Source organism: Silurus aristotelis (genome assembly GCF_946808225.1).
Source record: "Silurus aristotelis genome assembly, chromosome: 2".
Lineage (NCBI taxonomy): Eukaryota > Metazoa > Chordata > Actinopteri > Siluriformes > Siluridae > Silurus > Silurus aristotelis.
This window is the reverse complement of record NC_139575.1, coordinates 34,468,467-34,493,196: the sequence shown is the minus strand read 5'-3', so window position 1 is coordinate 34,493,196 and position 24,730 is coordinate 34,468,467. Positions and strand designations below refer to the sequence as shown.

Genomic DNA, 24,730 nt, shown 5'->3' with positions numbered 1-24,730 from the left:
ACTCCCAAGCTGCTAGATTCACTTGTTGATCTTTCTGAATTAGGGCAACCACAAACTGTTTCATTTTGTGATGTCGAAAATAACTGAGCTGCAATGTGGTAGAGCCCCCCCTTTCAGCTGTAACTGTCCGTTTTACCAGCTTTCAATCAAGACCAGACTGATCTGATGGCAATTTATTTGTGTATGATTTATTCAAGGAGCTTGGGGGTTAGCATAAGGTTTTTTGTGTGCCACCTGGTGGTTCACAAAAACATAATGAGATCTTTAAAGACCGTCTTTCTGTCTTTTTTTTTTCCTTTACATTTAATTCAACTCAGCAACAATACATATTTAGCTTGATAGAATAGATCTGTAAAATGTTTTTAAGGATTCTTTTTATGGTGGAAGGTTTAGGTTTTTCAAGCAGTTCTACTATTTTAATAAGTCACCTGTTTTTAAGGTTCTGCACAGAATGTGTAATCTTTATATATAAACTGGAAACCATTAAAGTGCAGTCATCTCTCTCTCTTTCTGTTCCTATTTCCACCCTATACAAAGGTTCTCCTTCATGAAACTTTTCCTCTAGAGAGAGAGAGAGAGAGAGAGAGAGAGAGAGAGAGAGAACAATGACCATTTGTCATATTTCTGTTTATCCTCTGTTCCCTTTTCAAAACAGACTCTCATGCAACAAATCACATGTCCAAGAGACTAGACAAGTAACAGTGCATAGATTTGTGGCATGTGGAAATTCAGTACACGGCTTTTCCATGTTCCCCATGCTGATATGTGCAGGAACTTTTGTCAATTCATACAATTATCAGTAAAATGGACTTTACCACTATAAGAATTACTTCAACACTGGACCTGGTAATGCCAGCACTGTGCCAGATAGAATGAAAGTACAGGTTAGTAAAATTTGTTTATAATGTTTGTCAAAATGTAATTAAATTTTTCATAAAATGTTTTTTTTTTTTTTTTTTGCTTAATTCTTTTTTTAATAAAACTATTTAAAAATTAGTTTTCATTTAGAATGTAGTTGAAATAGTCAGGAGCTTGACATTTTATGAAAGCTTCTACCTCAAAGCATTTGTGAAGATAGCAAGAGAGTGCAAAGCTTCATTATCAGGAATACTGTTGAGATTAAATATATTTAAAATTATACATTTAAATTTGTATTTAATTAGTCAGAATCATAATTCAACATTCATGTTATATTGTTAATTCATATTATTTATGTTATATTGTTAATATAGAGTTTTTTAACTCTTTTAAATACATTTCAGTGCTTCACAGTTAAATTTATTTAGTTTGTAAAAAAAAAAATAGAGAACTGATAAAAACGTCAGAATTTATGATGAAACTATCACACTGCAACAAACAAAATGTACAAGAATTGAAATCATGGTCCGAAAAACATATCTGCTGTGTCTATGGAGAGGAAGTCGAAGGCTTCCAAAGTTGGAGGTGTGAATTGGTGGGGGGCATCCAGCAAAAGTGTTATTACTTAGAATAACAGGTCTAAATTCAGAACATAAAGGAAATAACAGCACATCTAAAATAGAGCTGTGGTTTTGAATACCAGCCAAAAGTTTCATATTAGTATTTAGAATAGCTAACAATATTTCCAATAGCTGTAGTGTAGCTTCTGAAAGCCAGTTACCCAGGATGTCCATTTCATTCTGCAAAACACCATTTTCAGCAATATGCTGGAAGAGAGTGCATTGCCACTGCACCCTCACATATCATGACACATGAACTCTGCACCTGATCATCATTCGCATTTAATTAGCAGTTGTATAAAGCTTACGCGGTTGTTGTTAATAAATTAATACATTCTTCCTTAACAAATTCATCTGCACTTGCATGCGTCTAAATTGGTTTTACATGACAACCATAAAGTACCATGTAGAATTTTTTTCTTTCTGTGCAGTCTTCAGTGCAATCAGAATATATTTGGACCCATTAATTTTACCCCTGATTTTTTAGGTTATATACAATTTTAAAGCCCCTTAGCTTGCAATGGATGTTTGAGTCATAAACAAACACTGAGACTAAAAATCTAATTTGAAACCCAGTTTCAGGGAGGTCGCTTATATCATTTATAAGTTGGCCATCCAGAGTCAAACTATAGGCAAAAAAACCGCAAGCATCCCAATATGAAGCGTGGTGGTGGGTGAATCATGTGTTGTTCAGCAGCAGGGACTTGGGTAGATTTTGGGGATAGATAGAAATTAAAATTAGGTCAATGTACAAAGACATTCTGGAGGAACAAAATAGTGAAGTTTGTGAGCTAGTACCGCATATCCTAGTAACAGGGAAATGTGGTTTGGATTTTTTCTTTCATTTTGTTTTTTTTGGGGGCAAAAACAGTGCATAATTTCAGACTCCCATTCCACATTTTAGGTCTTGTATGCTGTGGCAGTGCAGTAGAAGTTTGAGACTCAAATAATTTGGTCAGAAAAAAGTACTGAGCAAAATGACTAAAAGTTTCTTTCGGCTTCTCCCGTTAGGGGTCGCCACAGCGGATCCTCCGCACGTTTGATTTGGCATATGTTTTTACGCTGGATGCCCTTCCTAACGCAACCCTCCCCAATTTATCCGGGCTTGGGACCGGCACTGAGAGTGGCTGGGGTTGGTTCCCTGACCGGGAATCGAACCCGGGTCGCAGCGGTGAGAGCGCTGCATCTTAACCACTAGACCACCAGGGGACCTTGTACTGAGCAAAATGACTAATACTACTAAACTGAAGAAAAGTGTGTGGAAAAAATAAACGATTTCTTATTTAGTCTCTGAGTACAAAGTGACCACGATTTAAAAATCATCCAATATATATTAATGGCAGTTCTGAAGTGGAAGGTGTAGTGATACAAAGTGCTCTGGAAATCATTGAAGATTCATGACCTGAAAGACTAGAGAATAACACAGGGATGTAGAAGTGCTAGAGTGCTTTAATGAATAGCTAAAAGAAAGGACAGTTTAAAGTATGAGAACATTTGGCACTAAGTTAAAATGATACTAGATACTAGAAAGTGGTAGGTCTTTAGATCTTACTTGAAAGCCTGAATATATGCTGATGTGCTGGGAGATATAAAAAAAAAAAAAAAAAAAGATGTTATCCATCACCTAGAAACCAGGACACGTTTTATGTAAATGCTTAGATCTCAGAGAATGATATACTAGTTTTATACAAGAGGTTAAGGTCCTGATCTGTTGTGTGGGTGTTAAGATCAGGAACAAGATGTGTTGATTAAGTGTTCGTCAGTTGCCAAAGCCATGAAATGAGTCACTCAGAAGAGACCTTCAGAAAAAAGTTATTAACTAGACAGTATACTGAATTCTCCGGAGATAATTTCATCTAATGTTTACAGAAATGCTTATCCGGTTATTGGACATGCCAAATATCTTATCATGTTACCTTGACCTTTTTATGATCCAAGACCAATCATGTAAATTGTAAAATGACAATACATGTAAATTTTTCACTATTCCCATTTTTATTTAATTTTTTTTTAAGAAAATGTACAAATTTTAAATATGGAAATGGCGTCCTGTTTTTGAAATGTGAAAAGGGAACCAGGGCAGTTTTATAATGGAAAATTTTCATTTTTATGTGGGGATTTTGTTTGACTTCATCTGTGAATCAGGGGAAAGTGGCTCCATCAGGTAGGCTGCCCCGACGTCATCCAGTTTCCACAGAACAAGAAATGAAGCATGCTTTCAAGAAAAAAAAGTCCTTGTTCAATGAAACCAGAGGTTTTTTTTTTATCTCAGAAACCCAGCGACAGACGTTTGTTGTGGTTGTTCAGTTTGGTTTATTGCTATCAGGCAAGAGATATAAGTAAGTAAATGTTACCTAATTGATAGACCTGAAATATTGTGTTAAGTGCTGTTTTTTTTTTTTTAAATGAGTTAAGATTTTTCTTTTGTTATTTTATTAGCTAGATTTTGCGTCACTATAAGTGTGTGTTACAGAGGTTTGTAGATTGATGTCTTATGTAACATTGTAGCGGAAAAGGCACTGCAATAGGGTATGGGTGTGTGTGTGTGTGTGTGTGTGTGTGTGTGTGTGTGTGTGTGTGTGTGTGTGTGTGTGTGTGTGTGGTTTCTGTAGTGTTATTAGATATGTGGTCATGCAGAACTGGTGCATTTAGTATATTTTTATGTTTAAGTCAAATCAGGCAAAGACAGTGTTTGGATTCAAGTACAATATTTTATTGAATTAAGCATATACGTTTGAATACTAAAAAGACAAAAAAGGATAGATTTAGGAAAAGCATGTACAAACTGGGACAAGACTTTGCAAAGAAATCACATACGGGGAGTGTGTTGATTGAGAGTGAATTATGTTAAATGATTGGGTTGGTTTTTTGGTTTCTTGTTTGGCTCGGGTTTCTGGGGAAGCAGAGAAATGGGAAATAGGCAAAGGAGTTTTTCTATGTCACACCATTCTTTCCTTACATATATGTCGTTTCATAGGTTCAAACACCAGCTGAAATTGTTCTTCATTAATTTAGTAATAAACTCTGAGTAAATGTTGTTGGTGCAGTGTGACCTTTGGTTTCCACAGCATTAATATCAAAAATGGTCTTTTTAGATATTTTGAATCCATTTACAGAAATGAAAGTGGGAAGACAGAAAAACTAAAGAAATACATTTCTGAGAAAGTCAACACTCTTGAACATTGTTAGAGTTTAACACTATGGAATGCAAGGAAACAAGTCAATTTTTATTATTACTTGCATTGCAGCATCCATAACCAGCAGTCTTGCTTTTATCCCTTATAGTGATATATATAAAATACAAATATAAGAGAATACAGTATAATATTTACTTAGACACAACATTCTCTGTCCTAAAGACTTTCCGGTGAAGGAAAGCTTTTCAGGACTATACTACAAAGTGCTGACACTGGAGACTCTATCCATAAATATGAAAGAATAATCTATATCTTACCATATCAACAATTATAGTGCATATTTAGCATTTTATTAAAGCTAGATTTTTTGGATCATACTGGTTGCAAATCTCTGTTCAGTAGTTATATTAAGAGTCAGGACTACTGCTGGAGCTACTGTTATAGAAGCGAAAAATGAATCAACATCTTAGGACCAATCATTTTTGAGAATAAAAGATAAAAGCATTAGTAACTTAGTAAAAAGTAAAGTGTTTAATTCACATTTCATTCACACAAAATCCAATTGTGGCGAAGTACATTTTAAGTTGGAGTGTCCACTGTGACACTATCTTGCATTGGTGCTTTTCACAAGGTTGTTTCACTTCCACAGAGAACAAAAACTTTTCATGCGCATGTTGTGAAGATGTATGAAAACTGAAAAAAAAATGCATGATTTTGTGCAATCTGGAAATGTTTGTCTAGATTTTCTGTCACTCTCACTGCTTTCTATTTCCCATTATTAAGAAAGCCCATAAAGGGTTGCGTTAGGACATCCAGCGTAAAAACGTGCAAAAACAAACATGCGGATGATCCGCAGTGGCGCCCCCCAATAGGAGAAGCAATATTATTTTATGGAGCACTGATTATCTACAAAATAATTCAATTCGCATTCAGTTCAACATTTTGACATGTTCATCTCTTTATTATTAATTTTTTTTTAATAGTAGAAATTTGAAAACTCTAGAAACATGGTCAACCTTGTATACCATGGGCAAATAAAGGAAAAATGTGTTTTTTTTATGCTTTGCAGTTGAATGGATCTGGATTGGGGAACAATACTATCAATATAACATCCGTGTGTAATACTGCAAACCAACCAAGTGAGCTAATAAAAAAAGAGCAATAGCTGAAGTGATAGTAGCTTTTAATGAAGCTATTGTCCAAAATGTGCCGAGTGGAAGTCGGACAGCGAGGTGAAGAAAAACTAGAAAAACAGGTACAGATAATAGAGATAACAACATTAAAAGTTAAATAATAATTGATCATCAAAAAATCATGTTCGTATTCAGAATAGCTAACAATGTTTCCAATAGCTATAATATTGCTTCTGAAAGTAGGTGTGTAACTGCAGATTTCTCCCCACGATGGCCATTTCATTCTGCAAAACACCATAAAGTACCATGCAGAAGCAAGTCCATTTTTTTTGTCCAATCGGTTTGGGCCCTTTTACTTCTCCCTCGATTTGTTAGGGTTATCTTTGAATTCGTAGCCCCTTAGCTTGCAGTGGATAGCTGTGCAAAAAAAAAAACTAACAAACCTTGAGTCAAAAGAGCTGTTTATAGAGGTCTAAAACTCATTTGTGCTGAAAGAGAACTGAAATTTTTCTGCAGGTTTAAGGTCGCTACCTTTAACATACAGGGTTCTGTCAGAGTAACCTTGAGGTTCTTTGCCTTTGATTTGCATGGGTGGTCAGCTCTAGAAATAGTCTCTGTCGAATTAAAAAAATTTTCATTTCGAAATATAGGAAGCTGCCCTAAAATTGCAACTTTTGAGATCCCGGAGTTGCAAAATGTGCATTGTTACTTATTTTAGTAAGTACATTTTCAATTATTTTATTTTTATTATTATTATATTATTTTTTTAAATGGATGTACAATAAAATTATTCATTGTTTCTAATATATATAGAGAAAAAGTTTACCTTATATACAGTAATTATATTATTATATTTATTATTTTCCTCATACTTAAACAATATTTTCACTTAGAAATAAAAAGACTCTTTACAGTAAGAAAAAGCATTGACCCCTGAGAGTACTGAAGGTGTTATTTACAATTTCCATAAAGAATTTGTGATCTTTGAGCCTTTAATATGTAAAACCTGAAAACTGCACTTTGTGATTTTTTTTTTTTTTCTGATGTTAAAATCTTCCCCCATGAGAAAGCTAATTGACTAAAAAGGAAAGGATGTGGGATGTGAAAGAAGCACAGCAGGTAGCAGTTAGTTTCGGTCTATGGTGACTTGATCGCAGTGAACTTTGACCTGTAATAGTCTTGTCTTGTGAGTCAATAGAAAGTAAGAACGCCATGCTTATAACCTTTGGCCATTAAAAAAATAAAAGGAACTCATGGGTTACAGTGCTTTTCAAAAGTTTGGAAACTCTTAGGTTTTATGGGTTTTGACAGACACATGTATGTTCTGTTTGGTGTGAAGTATGGAATGGTAGCCATGTTGGTTTAGTTTTCTTTTCCCCTGAAATGAGTCTCCAACCCCAAACCATTAAGCATCTACCTCCATGTTTGACTGTAGGTGTGAGACAGTCACAGCTTCTCTCTTGTTTTATATTTTACCTAAATTCTTCAGTTAGAGCCAAAAATGTCACATATGTCCACAGAACTATCTTCCATTTACTGCCCAATTCTTGTGTACATTTTAACTAGTTTTATGCATACTAACAAAAGGAATATACAGTCAAGTCAAGTCAAGTCAAGAGTCTTTTATTGTCATTTTTACTATACACAGTGGTACACAGTAAAAATTAGACAACGTTCCTCCAGAACCCTGGTGCTACACTAAACATCATAGAGCTACAACACACAACATAAAGCTACATAAAGTGCATCGAGTGCCAACGAGTGCAAACAGGGCAGACAAAAAACACAAGACAGTGTGGGACAATACACATAACACAAGATAGCACCGACCAGTAAACGTACTGTATACTCTGAATCTACAATACTCTACAAAGAGGACTATAAAGACTGTAAACAAGAGTATATGTAAACAAACACAATGCAGTGCAAAAACAGTATATGCAGGTGTCTCAAAAACGATAGAAGACCAGCATTGTATTTTGCGTCACTGGTGATAAATCAAGAATAATCAAGATGTTTGATGCATTTTATACCTTAATGATGATCAGACATACAAATAGATATGTCGGTTAGTATCTTTCATGATTGTTTATTATGTGCAGCATAATATGGACCAGACTATGACTATGCTTCTACTGTACATTTTTTTTACTTATAAACACAGATATTTCTGCAGATTGCAGTTAAATATCTACTCCAGTTAAATGCTTAAACATCTGCTTTATCACTTCATTAACATGCAAGCAATAGACCTTATTCATTTGGAATAACATTATATTTATTAAGAGTAATGACACTGTATGTAAATCATGTTGCAATACTGAATAATATTTGATCATATATCATCATGTGGCATACTGCAGTCACATTTAGGCTACTAGTGTGGTTCTGTTTAGATACCCAGCTATTTATATATAAGTTCCTTATTTTTTTATAGAAGTTTCTGTTTGTTCCAAGAAAACATGTGAGTTATTGGACAATATGTCCAAGAATCAGCACTACAAGAGTTAAGCTAACTACTAAGATAAATCCTTAGTGGTCACCAATGATGATTTAATGTCACTTAAAAGGTACAGTCATTTCAACAATCTGCTAACTCATATCCAGTTATCTCCTTACTTTAAAGATAATAATCAGCATTTCTAACATTAGATCTCAAAGTTGTGAGAAGTTGTGAGAACTGAATTTTATACCTAAAAGTTGCACCTGCAAAGCACCAAGTTCTTTCATTCCATTAAAAATGGTATTGAATATTCAATTCATTGCATTATTGGCTTTATTCTGGTCAAAGTTGTGGTGAGTTTGGGGCTTAGCCTAGAAAAGCTGGGCATACGGTACATGCCACAACACCACAGGGCATCATAGTATGGTTTTGGGATGTGGAATGAAATCTTTGCATGATTTTCTCCCATTTGTCATTACCCTTTCCAAACCCTGCTGGTTCAGTCTACATCCATACTTTATCTTAAGCAGCCTTAGGAACTGCTGCTTATGCCTGGCCACATGGAACTTACTCTGAGAACAGAACAATCTAAAAATGTTCTTGCTGTGACATGATTAGATTTCAAATTCCCAATTTCTTGACAACTGGTTAAGCGTTGTCCCCATCCAAATTAATTTGGTCATTTGGGAAATAGTCATTGTGCACCAGAAGTTTATCCTTGAAGTCTGTCACCGACTGTGAGGTTTCAGTTCACTCTGGATAGAATGCCAGTCGATTGCAAGACACCATGTATATGGCAATTTAGAGTCATCAATCCACCTAGCATGTTTTGAGGAAATGGGGAGAAAACAAGGTTTTTTTGGGGGTTCTTTGGATAAATGTTTAAGCAAGAGCATAATGGAGCCCAATAGAGACCCCAGTGTGGAAGATTTCTACACAGAAACTTTATTGGTCAACCCAATATGTGCAAGAATTTGAGGTGTGTTGTGAATACTTGTACTTTCTAATGGAATAACTGATTTGACGAAATAATACATTTCTTCAGATGATTACGGTTGTAATAATTTAGTGTAATAATTACTTAGAGTTTACTGAAGTACCATGTCTTTACATAAGAGGAGAAAATTGATTAGAATAAGCCTGAACGGTACAGATTGGTAGTAAATCTTAGATTCAGTTTGGAAGAAATCAGTTAGAGTAACAGTCATTACAGGTGGATGATTCATTAACACAGTCATTCTAAGATAGCGTTCAAATACTCATAAAAGCAACAAATATCTCTTATTTTTTTGGCTGCATAGTGGGTTAGTAGAATGTAAGTAGGACAAGCAATATTTTTTCCTTCTCTAAATATACGTGTTGAATGTACATAGTAAATCACATCACTACAAAAATTCCAAATTTCACACTAAGCAATTAGCAAGGTAGCTAGCAAATCAACCAAAGTACAGGATTAGCCTGCAGAATGAGTCTTTTTAGCTTTAGATAGGAATTCTCATAAATGATGTTTAGGATATGTAACCCAGCCATTAGGGGGGCACAAGCCAGTGTACTCTTAGTGCCGGTCCCAAGCCCGGGTAAATGGGGAGGGTTGCGTTAGGAAGGGCATCCAGCGTAAAACATGTGCCAAATCAAATATGCGGATCACAAATGAGAATTTCATACCGGATCGGTCGAGGCCCGGGTTAACAACGACCGCCACAGGTATCGTTAGCCGACAGGGTACCGGTGGAAATTGGGCTACTGTTGGCCGAAGGAGGAGAAGGAGAGGAGGAAGGCGTCTACAGAGACGGCAGGAAAAGGAGCAGTGTAGGAGAGTAGAGGTTCGGGTTGGTACTTTAAATGTTGGTACTATGACGGGTAAAGGGAGAGAGATAGCTGATATGATGGAGAGGAGAAAGGTAGATGTGTTGTGTGTTCAGGAGACCAAGTGGAAAGGGAGTAAGGCCAGGAACATTGGAGGTGGGTTTAAACTGTTTTATCATGGTGTGGATGGGAAGAGAAATGGTGTAGGGGTGATTCTAAAGGAAGCGTACAGTAAGAGTGTAGTGGAGGTGAAGAGAGTTTCTGATAGGGTGATGATCGTGAAGGTGGAAGTTGAAGGGATGATGATAAATGTCATCAGTGCCTATGCTCCACAAGTTGGCTGTGAGATGGAGGAGAAGGAAAGATTCTGGAGTGAATTAGATGAAGTGGTAGATGGTGTACCTAGGAAAGAACGATTGGTGATTGGGGCAGACTTTAATGGGCATGTAGGTGAAGGGAACAGAGGTGATGAGGAGGTGATGGGTAGGTATGGTTTTAAGGAGAGGAATGTGGAAGGGCAGATGGTGGTAGATTTTGCTAAAAGGATGGAAATGGCAGTGGTGAACACGTATTTTAAGAAGAAGGAGGATCATAGGGTGACGTATAAGAGTGGAGGAAGGTGCACACAGGTGGATTATCTTCTGTGTAGGAGATGCAACCTGAAGGAGATTGGAGACTGTAAGGTGTTGGCGGGGGACAGTGTAGCTAGACAGCATCGAATGGTGGTCTGTAGGATGGTTTTGGAGGCGAAGAAGAAGAGGAGGAAAGTAAGGTTTGAAAGAAGAATAAGATGGTGGAAACTGAAGGAGGAAGAGTGTAGTGTGAGGTTCAGGGAAGAGGTCAGACAGGGGCTTGGTGGTGGTGAAGAGGTGCTGGATGATTGGGCAACTACTGCAGGAGTGATGAGGGAGGCAGCTAGAAAAGTACTTGGTGTGACATCTGGAAATAGAAAGCAAGACAAGGAGACGTGGTGGTGGAATGAGGAAGTGCAGGAGAGCATTAGGGGAAAGAGATTGGCAAAACAGAAGTGGGATCGACAGAGTGATGTGAAAAGTAGGCAGGAGTACAAGGAGATGCGGCAGCAGGTTAAAAGGGATGTGGCGAAAGCCAAGGAAAAGGCATATGAGGAACTGTATAAGAGGTTGGACACTAAGGAAGGAGAAAAGGATTTATACCGATTGGCCAAGCAGAGGGACCGAGCTGGGAAGGATGTACTGCAAGTTAGAGCAATAAAGGATGGAGAGGGAAATGTGTTGACTAGTGAGGAGAGTGTGTTGAGAAGATGGAGGGAGTATCTTGAGCAGCTGATGAATGAGGAAAATCAGAGAGAGAGAAGGTTGGAGGATGTGGAGTTGGTGAAGCAGGATGTAGATAGGATTAGTAAGGAGGAAGTGAGAGCAGCGATTAAGAGGATGAAGAATGGAAAGTCGGTTGGACCAGATGACATACCGGTAGAAGCGTGGAGATGTTTAGGAGAGATGGCAGTGGAGTTTTTAACCAGATTGTTTAACAGGATTCTGGAAGGGGAGAGGATGCCTGAGGAATGGAGAAGGAGTGTGCTGGTACCGATCTTTAAGCATAAGGGAGATGTGCAAACCTGCAGTAACTACAGGGGAATTAAGTTGATCGGTCACACCATGAAGTTATGGGAAAGAGTAGTGGAAGCCAGGCTGAGAGAAGAGGTGACCATCTGTGAGCAACAGTATGGTTTCATGCCGAGGAAGAGCACCACAGATGCCTTATTTGCTTTGAGGATGTTGATGGAGAAGTATAGAGAAGGACAGAAGGAGCTGCATTGTGTATTTGTGGATTTAGAGAAAGCGTACGACAGGGTGCCGAGAGAGGAGTTGTGGTATTGTATGAGGAAGTCAGGTGTGTCAGAGAAGTATTTGAGGGTGGTGCAGGACATGTATGAGGACAGTGTGACGGCAGTAAAGTGTGCAGTAGGTACGACAGACTGGTTCAGGGTGAAGGTTGGACTACATCAAGGATCGGCCCTGAGCCCTTTCCTGTTTGCAGTGGTGATGGACAGGTTGACGGACGAGGTCAGACAGGAGTCTCCCTGGACTATGATGTTTGCAGATGATATTGTGATTTGTGGTGAGAGTAGAGAGCAGGTTGAGAAGAGCCTGGAGAGGTGGAGATATGCGCTGGAGAGAAGGGGAATGAAAGTCAGTAGGAGTAAGACAGAGTACATGTGTGTGAATGAGAGGGAGGGCAGTGGAGTGATGCGGTTGCAGGGTGAAGAGGTGAAGAAGGTGGAGGAGTTCAGGTACCTGGGGTCAACAGTGCAAAGTAATGGAGAGTGTGTTAGGGAAGTAAAGAAAAGAGTGCAGGCAGGGTGGAGTGGGTGGAGAAGAGTGACAGGAGTGATTTGTGATAGAAGAGTATCTGCAAGAATGAAAGGGAAAGTTTATAGGACTGTGGTGAGACCTGCGATGTTGTATGGATTAGAGACAGTGGCATTGAGTAAAAGACAGGAGGTGGAGCTGGAGGTAGCAGAGCTGAAGATGTTGAGGTTTTCGTTGGGAGTGACGAGGATGGACAAGATTAGAAATGAGTTTATTAGAGGGACAGCACATGTAGGATGTTGTGGTGACAAGGTGAGGGAGGCGAGATTGAGATGGTTTGGACATGTGCAGAGAAGGGACATGAATTATATTGGTAGAAAAATGCTGAAGATGGAGCCACCAGGTAGGAGGAAAAGAGGAAGGCCAAGGAGGAGGTTCATGGATGTGGTGAGGGAAGACATGCAGGTAGTTGGTGTAAAAGAGGCAGATGTAGAGGACAGGGTGGTATGGAGACGGATGATCCGCTGTGGCGACCCCTAATGGGAGCAGCCGAAAGAAGAAGAAGAAGAAGATGTTTAGGATATGTATCAAATCATAAATGATTTTTAGTAATGGATTATTATTATTTGTTTTTCATGAAGATGCCATCCCTTGGATCTCTGTCATATCTAACCTTGCTTTCAGTAAATCATTAGGGTCTTTGTGCATTTTCTTAATTAGTTAATGTTAAGACAGCAAAAAACCTGAATTTTCCAAATATGAAAAAAAACATACTGTTTTACTAATACTTCAGAAGTTTTAGTCTAACACCAAGCACATCGTTACATAACCGTTCCAGTCAAATTTCTAATGAACAAACCTACCTTTTAAAATCTGCTGGGAAAAAAAAAGATAGTTTCGGTGTTTAGGTTGATATATCAGTTGTCCCTGTTTTAAGTTTTGTTTTTGTAAAAGAGCACAGTTCCACCATCGCACCTGAAACCACAAGAGGCCGGTTTCCCCCTGTTGTGGCTCACTGACCTTTTTAGCAGCAGAAAAACAGGTGGGACCAGTGTGAAAAACAGAGCCCAAACACATCCCTTATCAGTCGCATATTTAGCTCTGCGATGTAGAGACATGGCTAATGTAACTAGCGTACGATGGAGAATTATGACCACAAATTAACATCATGCAAAATGCATGTTCAGATGAATAAATACCATCATCATAACCCAATTTCATACACTTCCTGCATTACAATTATTGAAAAAAAGTGGAGAATCTTGCTAAAATTGTGTTTTCTAGCTGACATTTTGCACAACTTTTTTCCAAATCAGATTTCCTTTAGATATTTAGTACATTACTACAGTTTTGTAGTAAATGGAAAATGTGTGCAAAATTGTTCTTTACTATTTTTTTATTTAAAAAGGTATGCATGTATAATTAATTTCTATGGAACGTTTTTGAGAAGCTCAGTGGTTAAGGCTGTGGGTTACTGATCAGAAGGTTGGGGGTTTATGGCTGACCCTGATCCCTGACCCCACCTTCCTAACATCGCTGCGGTCTATACGAAGAAAGAATTTCAATGTGCTGTAAAGTTCAGGTGTGACAAGCATAAATAATCTTTCTTTTTTCTTTCTTTTCTGAACTTGAATCGAATAAATATCTTATTATCCAATTGCTTAATCCTTCCGAGATTTTAACTTCATCTTGGGTCATAGTGGAATTCTTACCAAACAGCTTGTGTTGATTTCTGTGCCAGGACATCCTTTTTGCAATGGTTTACAGTGACTTTAATCGTAAAAATATTTAAATGAGAACTTACAGAGATGTTACTATTATATTATTATTATTATTAATAGTAGTAGTGGTTGTAGTAGTAGCAGTAGTAGTAGTAGTAGTAGTAGTAGTAATATTAGAGAATGCGTATATGTGTGAGTGCGAGAACACATTCTCATCTTGTGTTACTGCTGTGATTTGTGATGTGTTTTTGGTTTCCTGGTTTTGTTTCCATTTTAACCCGTTCAGTCATTTTGCTATTGTGTTCATATGTACTATGTTTAGATGTTCACGTACACATGTTGTGTGCGATTTTTTTTGTGCTTGTGTAGTTCCAAAAAAAGATTTGTTTTGACAGTTCATTGTTCTCTTGTTTTACTTGAAGTGAGCTTAACTGGAATAATAATGTGGCTTATTGAGTCACCCGTACAGAATCGTGCAAAACGGAGAAAACAATAGTGTTGGTGGTTCTCCAGAAATGGAACGTAAAAAGCAAAGCGAAAGAGTCATGTGAAACAAGCTTCGAGCTTAAAATATCTTTTTTAGTTCAGAGATGGTTTCTAGTGATGGGCGAGACACTATTGATTCATTCGATTGATATTGTTCTATCTGGAGTGTCACTAAAAATAACAGCATAATCGAATGAATTGTCGATCACTCGAAACTATAGACAGTATATATATATATATAGACTATAGATATAGACTATAGATTATCACTATTACTGAATGAGATCAGAAACTTCTCTAATCCATGCTTGTACAGCTGTAGATGTGGATTAGGAAAGCATTGGACTGGATTGCACTCTGTGGTCTGTTTAAGATTGTAAGAATAGTGTTTTTGCTCTCTCTCTCTCTCTCTCTCTCTCTCTCTCTCTCTCTCTCTCTCTCTTTCTTTTAAAGAAAGAAAGAGTAGGAGGCTAGTAAATGGAAAAAAAATAGGTTGCGGTCATGTAAAAATGTAGCTGTGAAAAAACTGACACGTTGAATACTCAGAAATGGGAAGAACCAACTTTTTGGCAGTACACCACAAAGAGAGATGTCTCTAGATAGACACGCTAGTGAGATATCAGGTGCGAAAATGAGAGAAGAGAGCAAGAGAATCAAAGATAGAGAAAGAGAAGCAAGAGCCATGTAGAGGAAGAGAAAGAGAGACATGTCTAGATAGAAAGAAAAAGAGAAGGTTTTTGTGAAATATAGTGAAAGACGCTTAATAGAAGGACGAAAGGAGATCAAAAGGAAAATAAAAGGGAAGGAAGAAAGACAAAGTAAGTAAGAGTGAAGTTAGGAAGCCCCTTGTAACTTCCTCTACAGGTAGGTGCACTTTCAGTAAACTGACTTACTGAAAATTGTGTTTGTGGTTGACTGGGACACCACCGTGTGCGTGTGTGTGTGTGTGTGTTTGTGTGTGTGTGTGTGTGTGTGTGTGTGAAGCAGAGAGCGATTCCGATTACTACCATGCTGCCTCACAGTGACACCATGTGCGATGACGGCAAGCCAGCATAAAGACTTTGAATCCATCAAGACTGGAAAAATCGTCCTTTAAAATAGTTACTGAGATATGAGTATCTTCAAAACATTCATCTATTTCTGACAGGTGAGTATTTTATTTAAAACATCTTGTTCATAGCATTGGACTTGTACTGATGTTAGTTTTTAAATGTTGGGCTGTTATTAGACTTGAACTCATTTGGTCATGACTAATGTATTTTGTTTTGGACATATTTTGTGGTCAAGTTTAATTTTTTTCCCCCAAGTATGTCTTTATGTTTCTTCATGTTTTATTGTGTTAAATATGAAAGCATGTCAGGATGAAATCAGGATTTGGCATCGGGAAGTATTCAGAGCTTTGAGATCAGTACAGAACCCAGAATGCTGAAAGGGGATCAGTACATCACTAATGTATAGTGTGTTCTTTAGTAATTTTAATATTATTACTATAATCATTGATGATGATGATGATGATGATAATAATAATAATTAATAACAATCTCAAAAGTGATGAAAAGCTATATGCACCCTTTGTTACACAGAAACGCAGATAGGAAAAGATATAGTCATGACATTTACCCTTTACTCCTACTTGGTTAGTGGGTGGATTTTTTTTTTTTTTCTTTCTTTCTTTCTTTTTTTTTTTGCTTGCGGTTTCTTTTTGCTCTTTGTGGTTCGGACACTTTTCCACTCAAAATGGTTATACAAGCTTTGCTAGTATGATCAAAACTATTGCATTATTGTAGACTTATCAAGACGACTTATTAAGTATTAATTGATCATCATCATACAAATTAATTAATCCATAATTGTTTAAATATGGAATAATTATTAACAAGTAATAAAGTGATTGGCATTGAATGCTGTTCATTAGGATTAGTCTAAATACAATTAGTTGTCTATGTCTCATAAAAGACTTTAGACAATTATAGAGTGTACTATCATCCATCATGTTGGGGGTGAAATAAACTCCATAATAAAATCAATGATGCTAGTTTATGCAGCATTGCCCCCTGAACAACTAATTTCATGGAATCCAGATTTGTCCAAAAGTAATATTTCATGAAATCCATCTCAATCTCTTTAAGTAACCCCAAGCTGGTATTAGCCAATCACAATTCTAGACTTTGTCTCCCAAACAAAATAGGATCTGTATGCCAGTAAGCAGCAATCTAGAAAATTATGATTGGGTCCAAAATACATTGTCCCAAGCTTTGTATAGCTCCAATACTTACACATGGTACAAAAAGCTCATCCTTACTGATCTTGCTTTTCTTAGGTGACTTAACTCCAGAAAACAGAATGAAGAGGAAGATGCTGATTGGGAAGATTCTGATGTTGATGATGTCACTCATAACTTCAGGCAGTAACAGTAAGGAATACTGACTTATTCATGACAACAGTCATAATGAATATAGGAGCTGTGCTTAGATATTGATGTAGGCATGTTTTTTTCTGATGTCACTTGCTTGTGACCCCAGCATCAAACCATGACAAGGAGGTTTGTAAAGCCCTCAATGAACATCATGCTTAAGCAACTCGGCCATGTTTCATCATACAGGAAATTATATTAGAAAGAAAAAATGGACCAGTCTGACAAAAAATTCCTGATTATCGATAGTCGGATCATCAGGAAAATGAGTTTTCTAATCATTTCAGTTTGTCTGGGATGCTGCTGTGCATTAGACGTGAATGGAATGAATGGATTCTTTAAACACAGTTTCATCCCTTTTCATTCATAGGCATTTGGTGCCAGAATCTGTAATTGAGACGCATGTAAAAGAGGAATATATTTGAGTGTTAATGATGGGTTAATGTGTATCTGTGTGTGTGTGTGTGTGTGTGTGTGTGTGTGTGTGTGTGTGTGTGTGTGTGTGTGTGTGTGTGCGCGCAGATCTGGAGTGCTACACTGACGGCATGGATGTCATTACCTGTATTTGGAATACTTCGTCAGTAGAAGACAGATTTCAGATAAAACCAACCACCAACTGCTCCCTAAAAAGCAAATACTTTCAGTAATGTACCATTTTCATCACTATATGGCAAAAACTCATAACTGTGTTTTTTAAGTCACTGCTCTTAAGTCTTAAAAATTATAAATTGTTTCATTTAGAAATTGGACATGTCTGTGCAAAACTGATAAAATACACTTGATTGAGATTAAGGCTGGAAACTGTGTGCTAAAAATGTTAAGACAGATGAACTTTTCTTATTGCCATGCCTGAACAGAACAGAGAACCGAGGCGTGAGAACATAATAAACTTCTGTAAAAAACTGAGTCATATACCGACTAGCCTTCCTGCTGCCACGAGTTTGTGGCAATAATAAAGAATAAAAAATACAAGTCACTTGGTTTAGAACACCTTATATTTTAGCTCTTTAATTGACTGTTAGAAATTGTAAATGAAAAAAGTGGTCCAGCAGGAAATATAAATAATTAGTTTTCAGGAACGATGCATCCTAAAATGCTTTGCAGCTTTTACACGACAGTAATTTGGCAATGATTACAAATGTCATTTATTTATTAAAGTTTTCTGATTGACTTTCAGATACGTCAAATGTCAAACTCCCCAAAGTAAGATGGAGCCTCTCGGCAGCTCACAGCCTAAATTGCGTAAAGGAACTGTCAATTTTGTAAAAAATGTAAGAAATTCACATGGTTTGTGTGCATAAGAATCATTTGATTTATACGCAAGTAATGTACATGTATATATTTTGTTATATGTTCAGTTCTTAATTCTTCAAACGGTATAATACATTTCTTGGCAACCAAAGAGCAAATGTATATATGCTCTCTTGGTGGGAGGGATGCATACCTGTCAATCACAGTGAAACCACATCATTTTATCTAATATATTTATTGTTTTATTTATTATTTGCAAGTTGTATTCAGTATATAACTATATAACTGTGGTTTTTTTACAAACAAAAATCTTTACTCTTGAATCATACATATGGAAAAAGTCAGATGTCTTCAAAATGCTGACATATTAGAGACAGGTTTTTAATGTATTTACGTCAAGCATTTATCATTCAAATCCTTCTGTAAGTTGATACTACTTAAAATGGTAATTTACTAGAATGACCACATTGATTGAAATCTTGCATCATCACTGATTTCTAGAAAATTTGTCAACATCATCTGCTAAGTCAGAATTGAACCTTCAGCAGGGCTGTGGTATATTTTTTCCTCTCCTTTTTTGAAAACTGATAAACTAGAAAAGTGTGGCATTGGTGATTGAATTGCTATTTGTCATTTTAAAAAATATATATATAATATATTTATTATTGTACTATGATAAGTATTGTTTTCTAATCTGCCCCAATATTTCATTCCAGTCTTTGCGTCGTGGTTTCCCAACCCTAGAACTGTTTGTGTTCTGTGAAAACATGACAGAACCAGTGGAAACGATTCCTACATTTTATCCACCAAATTCTGGTAAGCCTTTATTTTTTTTTTTACTGTGATCAGACAGACAACAGTTTGGTGCATGGTATTACAAAATCCCCCCCCCAAAAAAAAATTATAATGCTGAGATTCTAAATTGTTCAATCTAAATATAATAGATGTATCCTTTATATCATTATGACAAAAGTGATATTTGAGTAGTGTTACAAGATGGGTGATATTAATTGCATCAAATTGACAAAACTAGGCTGTAAAAATAGCCCTTCCTTATATATAGGAATTCAATAAACTCATTTAATAAACAAAAAAAAAAATCATTAAATAAGTACATATTCTAAATTTGATGTTCTATTATGTAACATTTTACATAATATTTATATATTTTTTAAATACACATTCTGGTAGTGTATATCTTCAAGCTTAATGTAGTGACCTCTCTTCTTTCTTTATCTTTTGCATTCCTTTTTTTGCACATATTTTGTTATATATTTTTTCTATTTTTCTTCTGTCAACTTTAACACTGAATGGTGCCCACAAATATGGGATGTAATCGGGATGTATTTCCTTTATGAATCAAACAAAATCAAGACAGATTATTACTAGATTATTATCAATAAATGACAAACATCGAGTGTGTAAAGCTGATTAGGCTTTTAAGATGATATGCCTATAATTCTGATATATTTTATAATCGTTTGCACATTAATGGTAAGCCTACCTAACATTCTGCCTTTTCTGAAGTCAGATATGTGGCTTTTCACATCTGTAAGTGGAATTATCAGTATAGGACTGGACTGATTTGATCATGACAGACATTGATTTTGGTTTGGCAAAAAGAAAGTTTGAAACTTGAAGGAAGGAAGAAAGAAAGAAAGAAAGAAAGAAAGAAAGAAAGAAAGAAAGAAAGAAAGAAAGAAAGAAAGAAAGAAAGAAAGAAAGAAAGAAAGAAAGAAAGAAAGAAAGAGGATTGCACACAGAGAGAAGGACAGGCATACAGTTACTAGAAGAAAGACATATGACAAATTGATTAAAGTAGAGAGTTAGATATATGATGAAAAAAGAGTGATACAAGTACATTGAGCAAAGGAAAATGGAGAGAGAAAGAAGAGAGAGGATGTGTGCTGGGAGATTGATAAATAGAATGTGCTGTTCATTAGTGAGATAGATGTGAATTAAAGTGCCTATTTACAGGTACATTGAAATAGGAGGAGGGGCTTCAATAATAATAATAATAATCATAATCATAATAATAATAATCATAATAACCACTTGATGTCACCAGGAAACATGAAATGTGCACTAATCATAATCATAATAACCACTCTGTGTTTGAGTTATGTGTCTCTAGGAAGGTTTAGTCAAACTGAACAACTGAACTCTGTGTGTGTGTGTGTGTGTGTGTGTGTGTGTGTGTGTGTGTGTGTGTGTGTGTGTGTGTGTGTGTGTTGTAGTTAGGGTGTATCCTCCTAAGAGGCCACATGTGGAAGGAGCAAATGTCACCTGGCAGCCTGGCACTCCTCAATCTAAATTTGTCATTAATCTAATGTACGAGGTGCAGTGGGGTTTGCTGGAAAACAGCTGGGAGGTGAGACCATGTCCACATCACCCTCTGAGCAACTTCTTTTCTGTCTGTCTACATCATCTCTGAACAGTATTGTAGATGCATAAGAAGTGTTATTTGCATAACGTTTGCTTTTATCAAAGCCTATTTCTCTCTCTATGTAGGTAAACAAGGTGGCGTCAACAGAATTTAATTACTGTGAGTTACCAGAACAGGATCTGATCAAGGGGAGGACCTATGTGGTCAGGGTCCGGTCTGTTTCAGTCCAGTCCGATAAGAATCCATTATTTTGGAGTGAGTGGAGTCCAGTCACTCAGTGGACAGCCACTGTGGGAAAACAACCTTCAACTGGTAAGAAGTGACTTTACTCAAATGTAAAATTAAAATAAAAAAATTTACATAAGATTTCAGACCTTAAGCAGCAATTACTGCCTTGAGTCTTTTTGGGTATGAAACAACAAGATTTTTTGCCATTCATCATGGCAAAACCTCTTGAGATTGGCTAGGCTGGCTGGGGACCTTTAGTGGACAGTTATTTTCAGTTCCCTTCACAGATTTTCAATAGGGTTCAAGTGGCTTAGGAGTTATTCCAAAGCCACTCTGGTGTTGTCTTGGCTGTGTGCTTAGTTGTTGTCATGTAGAAAGGTGAACCTTTAGCCCAGACTGAAATCATAAAGATACCTCTGTACTTTGCATCATTATACTTTCCTCAACCCTGACTGGAAGTCCCTGAAAAAAAACAGCCCCACAGCATGATGCTTCCACCATCATGCTTCACTTTTGGGATGGTTGATGATAGAATTAAGGCCAAACAGTTCAATCATAGTTTAATCAGACCAGATAATCTTGTTCCACACAGTCTAAAAGTCCTTCAGGTGCCTGCTGGCAATCTCCAAGCAGAGTTACATCGGTTTTGCACTGAGAAGAGGCTTTCGTCTAGCCACTCTGGCATAAAGTTAACCACAATTTGACCTGGCTGTTAATAGTAAATTAACCCCAAGAATAGAACAGGACCATACTATGAAATGTCAGAATATTTTTTTATAATATACATTTTCAAAAACATACAATTTACTAAAATGTCTCTTCTTTCCCAGACCCAATTTATATAATGCCGGAAGTACTCACTAATGTAACCAGCATTGTTATACTTGCAGCAGTTGCAGTCCTTTTATTTTTTTTCTTCTACATCCTAAAATACAAGAGGTAAGTGGTAGCCTCCAAATTCAATCATGCCAATATCCCAATAAACCAACATTAACTGCAGTATGCAAAAGTCAAATGTATTATACAGGAAGAAAAATGTATGTTATGGTCATTTCCCTGTATTGTATTTAGAGATGATTGCATTGCATTGCATTCAAAAGCTATCTGCTAAAGATAAGTGAGTAATCTAAACATTTGGTCATTTTTCAGGATTATGAAATGTCCATATGTACCTACCCCTGGGAAATATTTTACTGATCTTTTCTCTGAGCATAGAGGTGATTTTAGGGTAAGTTCCAGTTGAAAATTACTCTTAAAATCATAATAGTTGTTTTGGTTGGTGTTACATGTACATATGGAAAAGACCTCAATGCATTTAATCTTTACCACAATTATTAATGATACTTAAAAGCATTATATAAACATTTACTTTAAAAAAAATTAGCATCTAGCAATTGAAATGAAACCAACAAACAAATTAGCATCTAGCAATTGGAATGAAGCCATTGATAAGTCCTTCCCTTTTGCTTCATTTTTACTTGAAATTATGTATGCCTTTTCAATGTATGCCTATTTTTTACTCTAGCGGTAATCTAGGAAAAGTTAACATAGGTGAAAACAGGCCAATATATTTATGGTGTTATTCAACACCAAGATAATGTGAATTATAAAGATACATAAAAGGTGTGAAGAAAGTCTCACCAAGGTCCAAAGTAAAGCTTGTGTCTTTTCCTTCTTTCTCAGTCATGGCTGGGTCCTATTGTGAATCCTGAGATGTATATCAAGGCGGAATCCGATTGTGTTGCACCTGTGACACTCTTCAAAGCCTGCAACTCTGATATATTTTCCAAAAAGATGGAAAAAGATGTCAGCATGACTGATGGCAATACTTCCAGTTTCTCCAACTCAACCTATTTCCTGACCAAGATCTCAAAAGGTGCCGTGGTTGATCAGCTAGAACCATGTTCGACAGACTGTCCCTATGGACCAACAGGAGGGGGCAGTGTGCAAGAGAAAATTCTGCCACCCACTCATGATAATTGCCCTGATAGTGAATTGAGGGAGGTCAGCATGAGCTCTCCTTTGGAAACGTCATCCTCCTACAAACAACTGCAAAAGCTGCGCCTGGACATTCAAAGCCCCGACTCAGGGTTTGCTGGCAGTTCTGAAGAACAAGAAAGCCAGGAGGAGTCTGGAAGTGAAGGACTTCCCAGTCCACCCGTGGTGGACAACACTTTGCCCATCAGCTGTATCTTACCATGCCCAGTACCCCAGATGAAAAGACCCACTCAAATGGGAATCCCATTTGGACTGGAATGGAATCCATGGAATAACTCAAACTTTGTAAACCTGCATTCCAGCTTCTCCAGCAACATTCTGATAGGAAATTCTGGCATCATAGCTGGTTCAGGGATACTAGAGCCCTCTAGTGATGATTATATGCCTGTTAAAAAGGTTTAAGGATGATCATGTGGTGCCAGTATAGGTAAAGCTTAACTGTGTTTATTTCAATGATGTTCAAAGTTCACAGATTTGTATAATATGTTGTGGGAATGTGGTAAATGCTGTTTATGCCTAACTAATGTTGAGGTACACACAGTCAGCCTGCTTCAAATGTCTAAAACCTTGCTGGCAAAGTGTGTCTTTCTCATGCAATGGGGCTGTTGTTGACTAGATATGTGCCTTAGCAAAATTGACAATAATATTAGCAATGGTTCTGCACAAACAAATCATCAACAAAACAGGGAAAAGCACTAAATGTAGATAAATGTAGAAGCAGGTGAGGCATCTTTCATGGGCATCAAAATATGACAATGTGTTTCACACAAAAGTTTCACACAAAAGATTGCAGTAAGTCAAACTATGTCCTAAACCACATAGTTTGACATTGCTGAAGAACTATTTGCAGGTTGACACGTTCATTTTAGGGTGAGAAAATTATCCATTATGTATTAGCTATATTAGCATAGTCACTCCAGTATAAAACTAGAGCTGCAACTATCAGACAACAAACATGTCTTGGCTTGTTGCTCCTTGTTTACCACAGCTACCAGTTAGCAAAATTTAAGGGCTTAATTTGGTCAGGTAGATGATTGATCGGTTATGATTTTGCCTATGTAAATTAAGCCCTTATTTATCAGCAGCTTACTATTTACAACAGTTTACTATTACAGTTTGTACTTTTGTTGTAAGCTGTTTGCATTGGTGGAAATCACACTATCCACTATTTTCACCGTTATTATATATTTTCTTGCTATAGATATTATTCTGTTTGCCTGAAATTAGGGATTTAGCAGTATATCTTAAGTTATTTAATCTTATTTCTTATTAAAAAAGAATTTCTGTGTAAAATACCAATTCTGGTACAACTGGCACTGATATTGTTTATGCCTATGTACAAAACCAAGATTTGTTTAATAATCATGTATTCGAAGGAAGCTAAACACCGACAGCCTTAATGTTTAATGGAGAGTCAGAAGCATCACTGCCTCTGTACAGTATTTAGTCTCTGTGTCCTTGAGTTTAAGTATTTGAAATCTTTTATTGGAATATTTGACTTTTTTTTTATATAACTAAACATTTATACTACCTGGTCATATTGTGTAATGTGTGTACACGCCTTTATGTTTTTGTGCTGTGCTGCTAGGAAAGATATGAAAACAATACTATAGAAGCAGGAGAGTGTGAAATTTGCATCTTTTCATTTTAATCAAGATTAAGTATTGTTCTCATGTGAGACAGAAATAAAGACAAAATGAGAAAGTTTACTTTCACAAATTGGGTGGGTTTTTTTTGTTTTTTTTGTATATTTTATGTATTTATCCATGCAGGAGCCAGCACTGACCTACCATCCATCTACCCTCTATACATACATACATATGTACATATATCTGCCAGCCATTCATTTCCATCTATTCATCGATCTCTATCTACCAACCTACCATGCATTCAGCCTTCTGTCTAGAAGAAGATTTCCCGAAGAATCTACAAGAATGTTTCCTTCAATGATAAACTCAT

General features: G+C 36.7%; 1 protein-coding gene and 2 long non-coding RNA genes across 8 annotated transcripts; 1 reads left to right on the top strand and 2 right to left on the bottom strand.

The window, feature by feature from the left end:
* The first annotated feature begins 632 nt into the window (after positions 1 to 632).
* On the top strand, positions 633 to 24,066 carry LOC310716140 (uncharacterized protein). Of its 6 annotated transcripts, none has more exons than XM_083523041.1 (11): positions 633 to 897; positions 15,485 to 15,642; positions 16,816 to 16,908; positions 17,431 to 17,551; positions 18,086 to 18,179; positions 18,876 to 18,975; positions 20,397 to 20,530; positions 20,671 to 20,857; positions 21,604 to 21,712; positions 21,923 to 22,001; positions 22,457 to 23,249. In XM_083523041.1, the coding sequence occupies exons 3-11, from the start codon at positions 16,839 to 16,841 to the stop codon at positions 23,171 to 23,173; spliced, it is 1,611 nt and encodes a 536-aa protein (XP_083379167.1). In that variant the 5' UTR covers positions 633 to 897; positions 15,485 to 15,642; positions 16,816 to 16,838; the 3' UTR covers positions 23,174 to 23,249. The 6 variants fall into 6 exon arrangements, with proteins under 6 accessions (XP_083379167.1, XP_083379166.1, XP_083379164.1 ...); XM_083523040.1 differs by lacking the exon at positions 633 to 897 and adding an exon at positions 3,632 to 3,817 and having other exon boundaries at positions 15,480 to 15,642; positions 22,457 to 24,066; XM_083523038.1 differs by lacking the exon at positions 633 to 897 and adding an exon at positions 3,632 to 3,817 and having other exon boundaries at positions 15,483 to 15,642.
* LOC310716553 lies at positions 4,170 to 9,705 on the bottom strand. Its single transcript, XR_014530608.1, has 2 exons — positions 6,287 to 9,705; positions 4,170 to 6,182 (listed from the first exon to the last, which is right to left on the bottom strand). It is a non-coding gene; the product is annotated as an uncharacterized lncRNA (long non-coding RNA).
* On the bottom strand, positions 22,151 to 22,465 carry LOC310716520. Its single transcript, XR_014530583.1, has 2 exons — positions 22,364 to 22,465; positions 22,151 to 22,292 (listed from the first exon to the last, which is right to left on the bottom strand). It is a non-coding gene; the product is annotated as an uncharacterized lncRNA (long non-coding RNA).
* Positions 24,067 to 24,730: the final 664 nt, after the last annotated feature.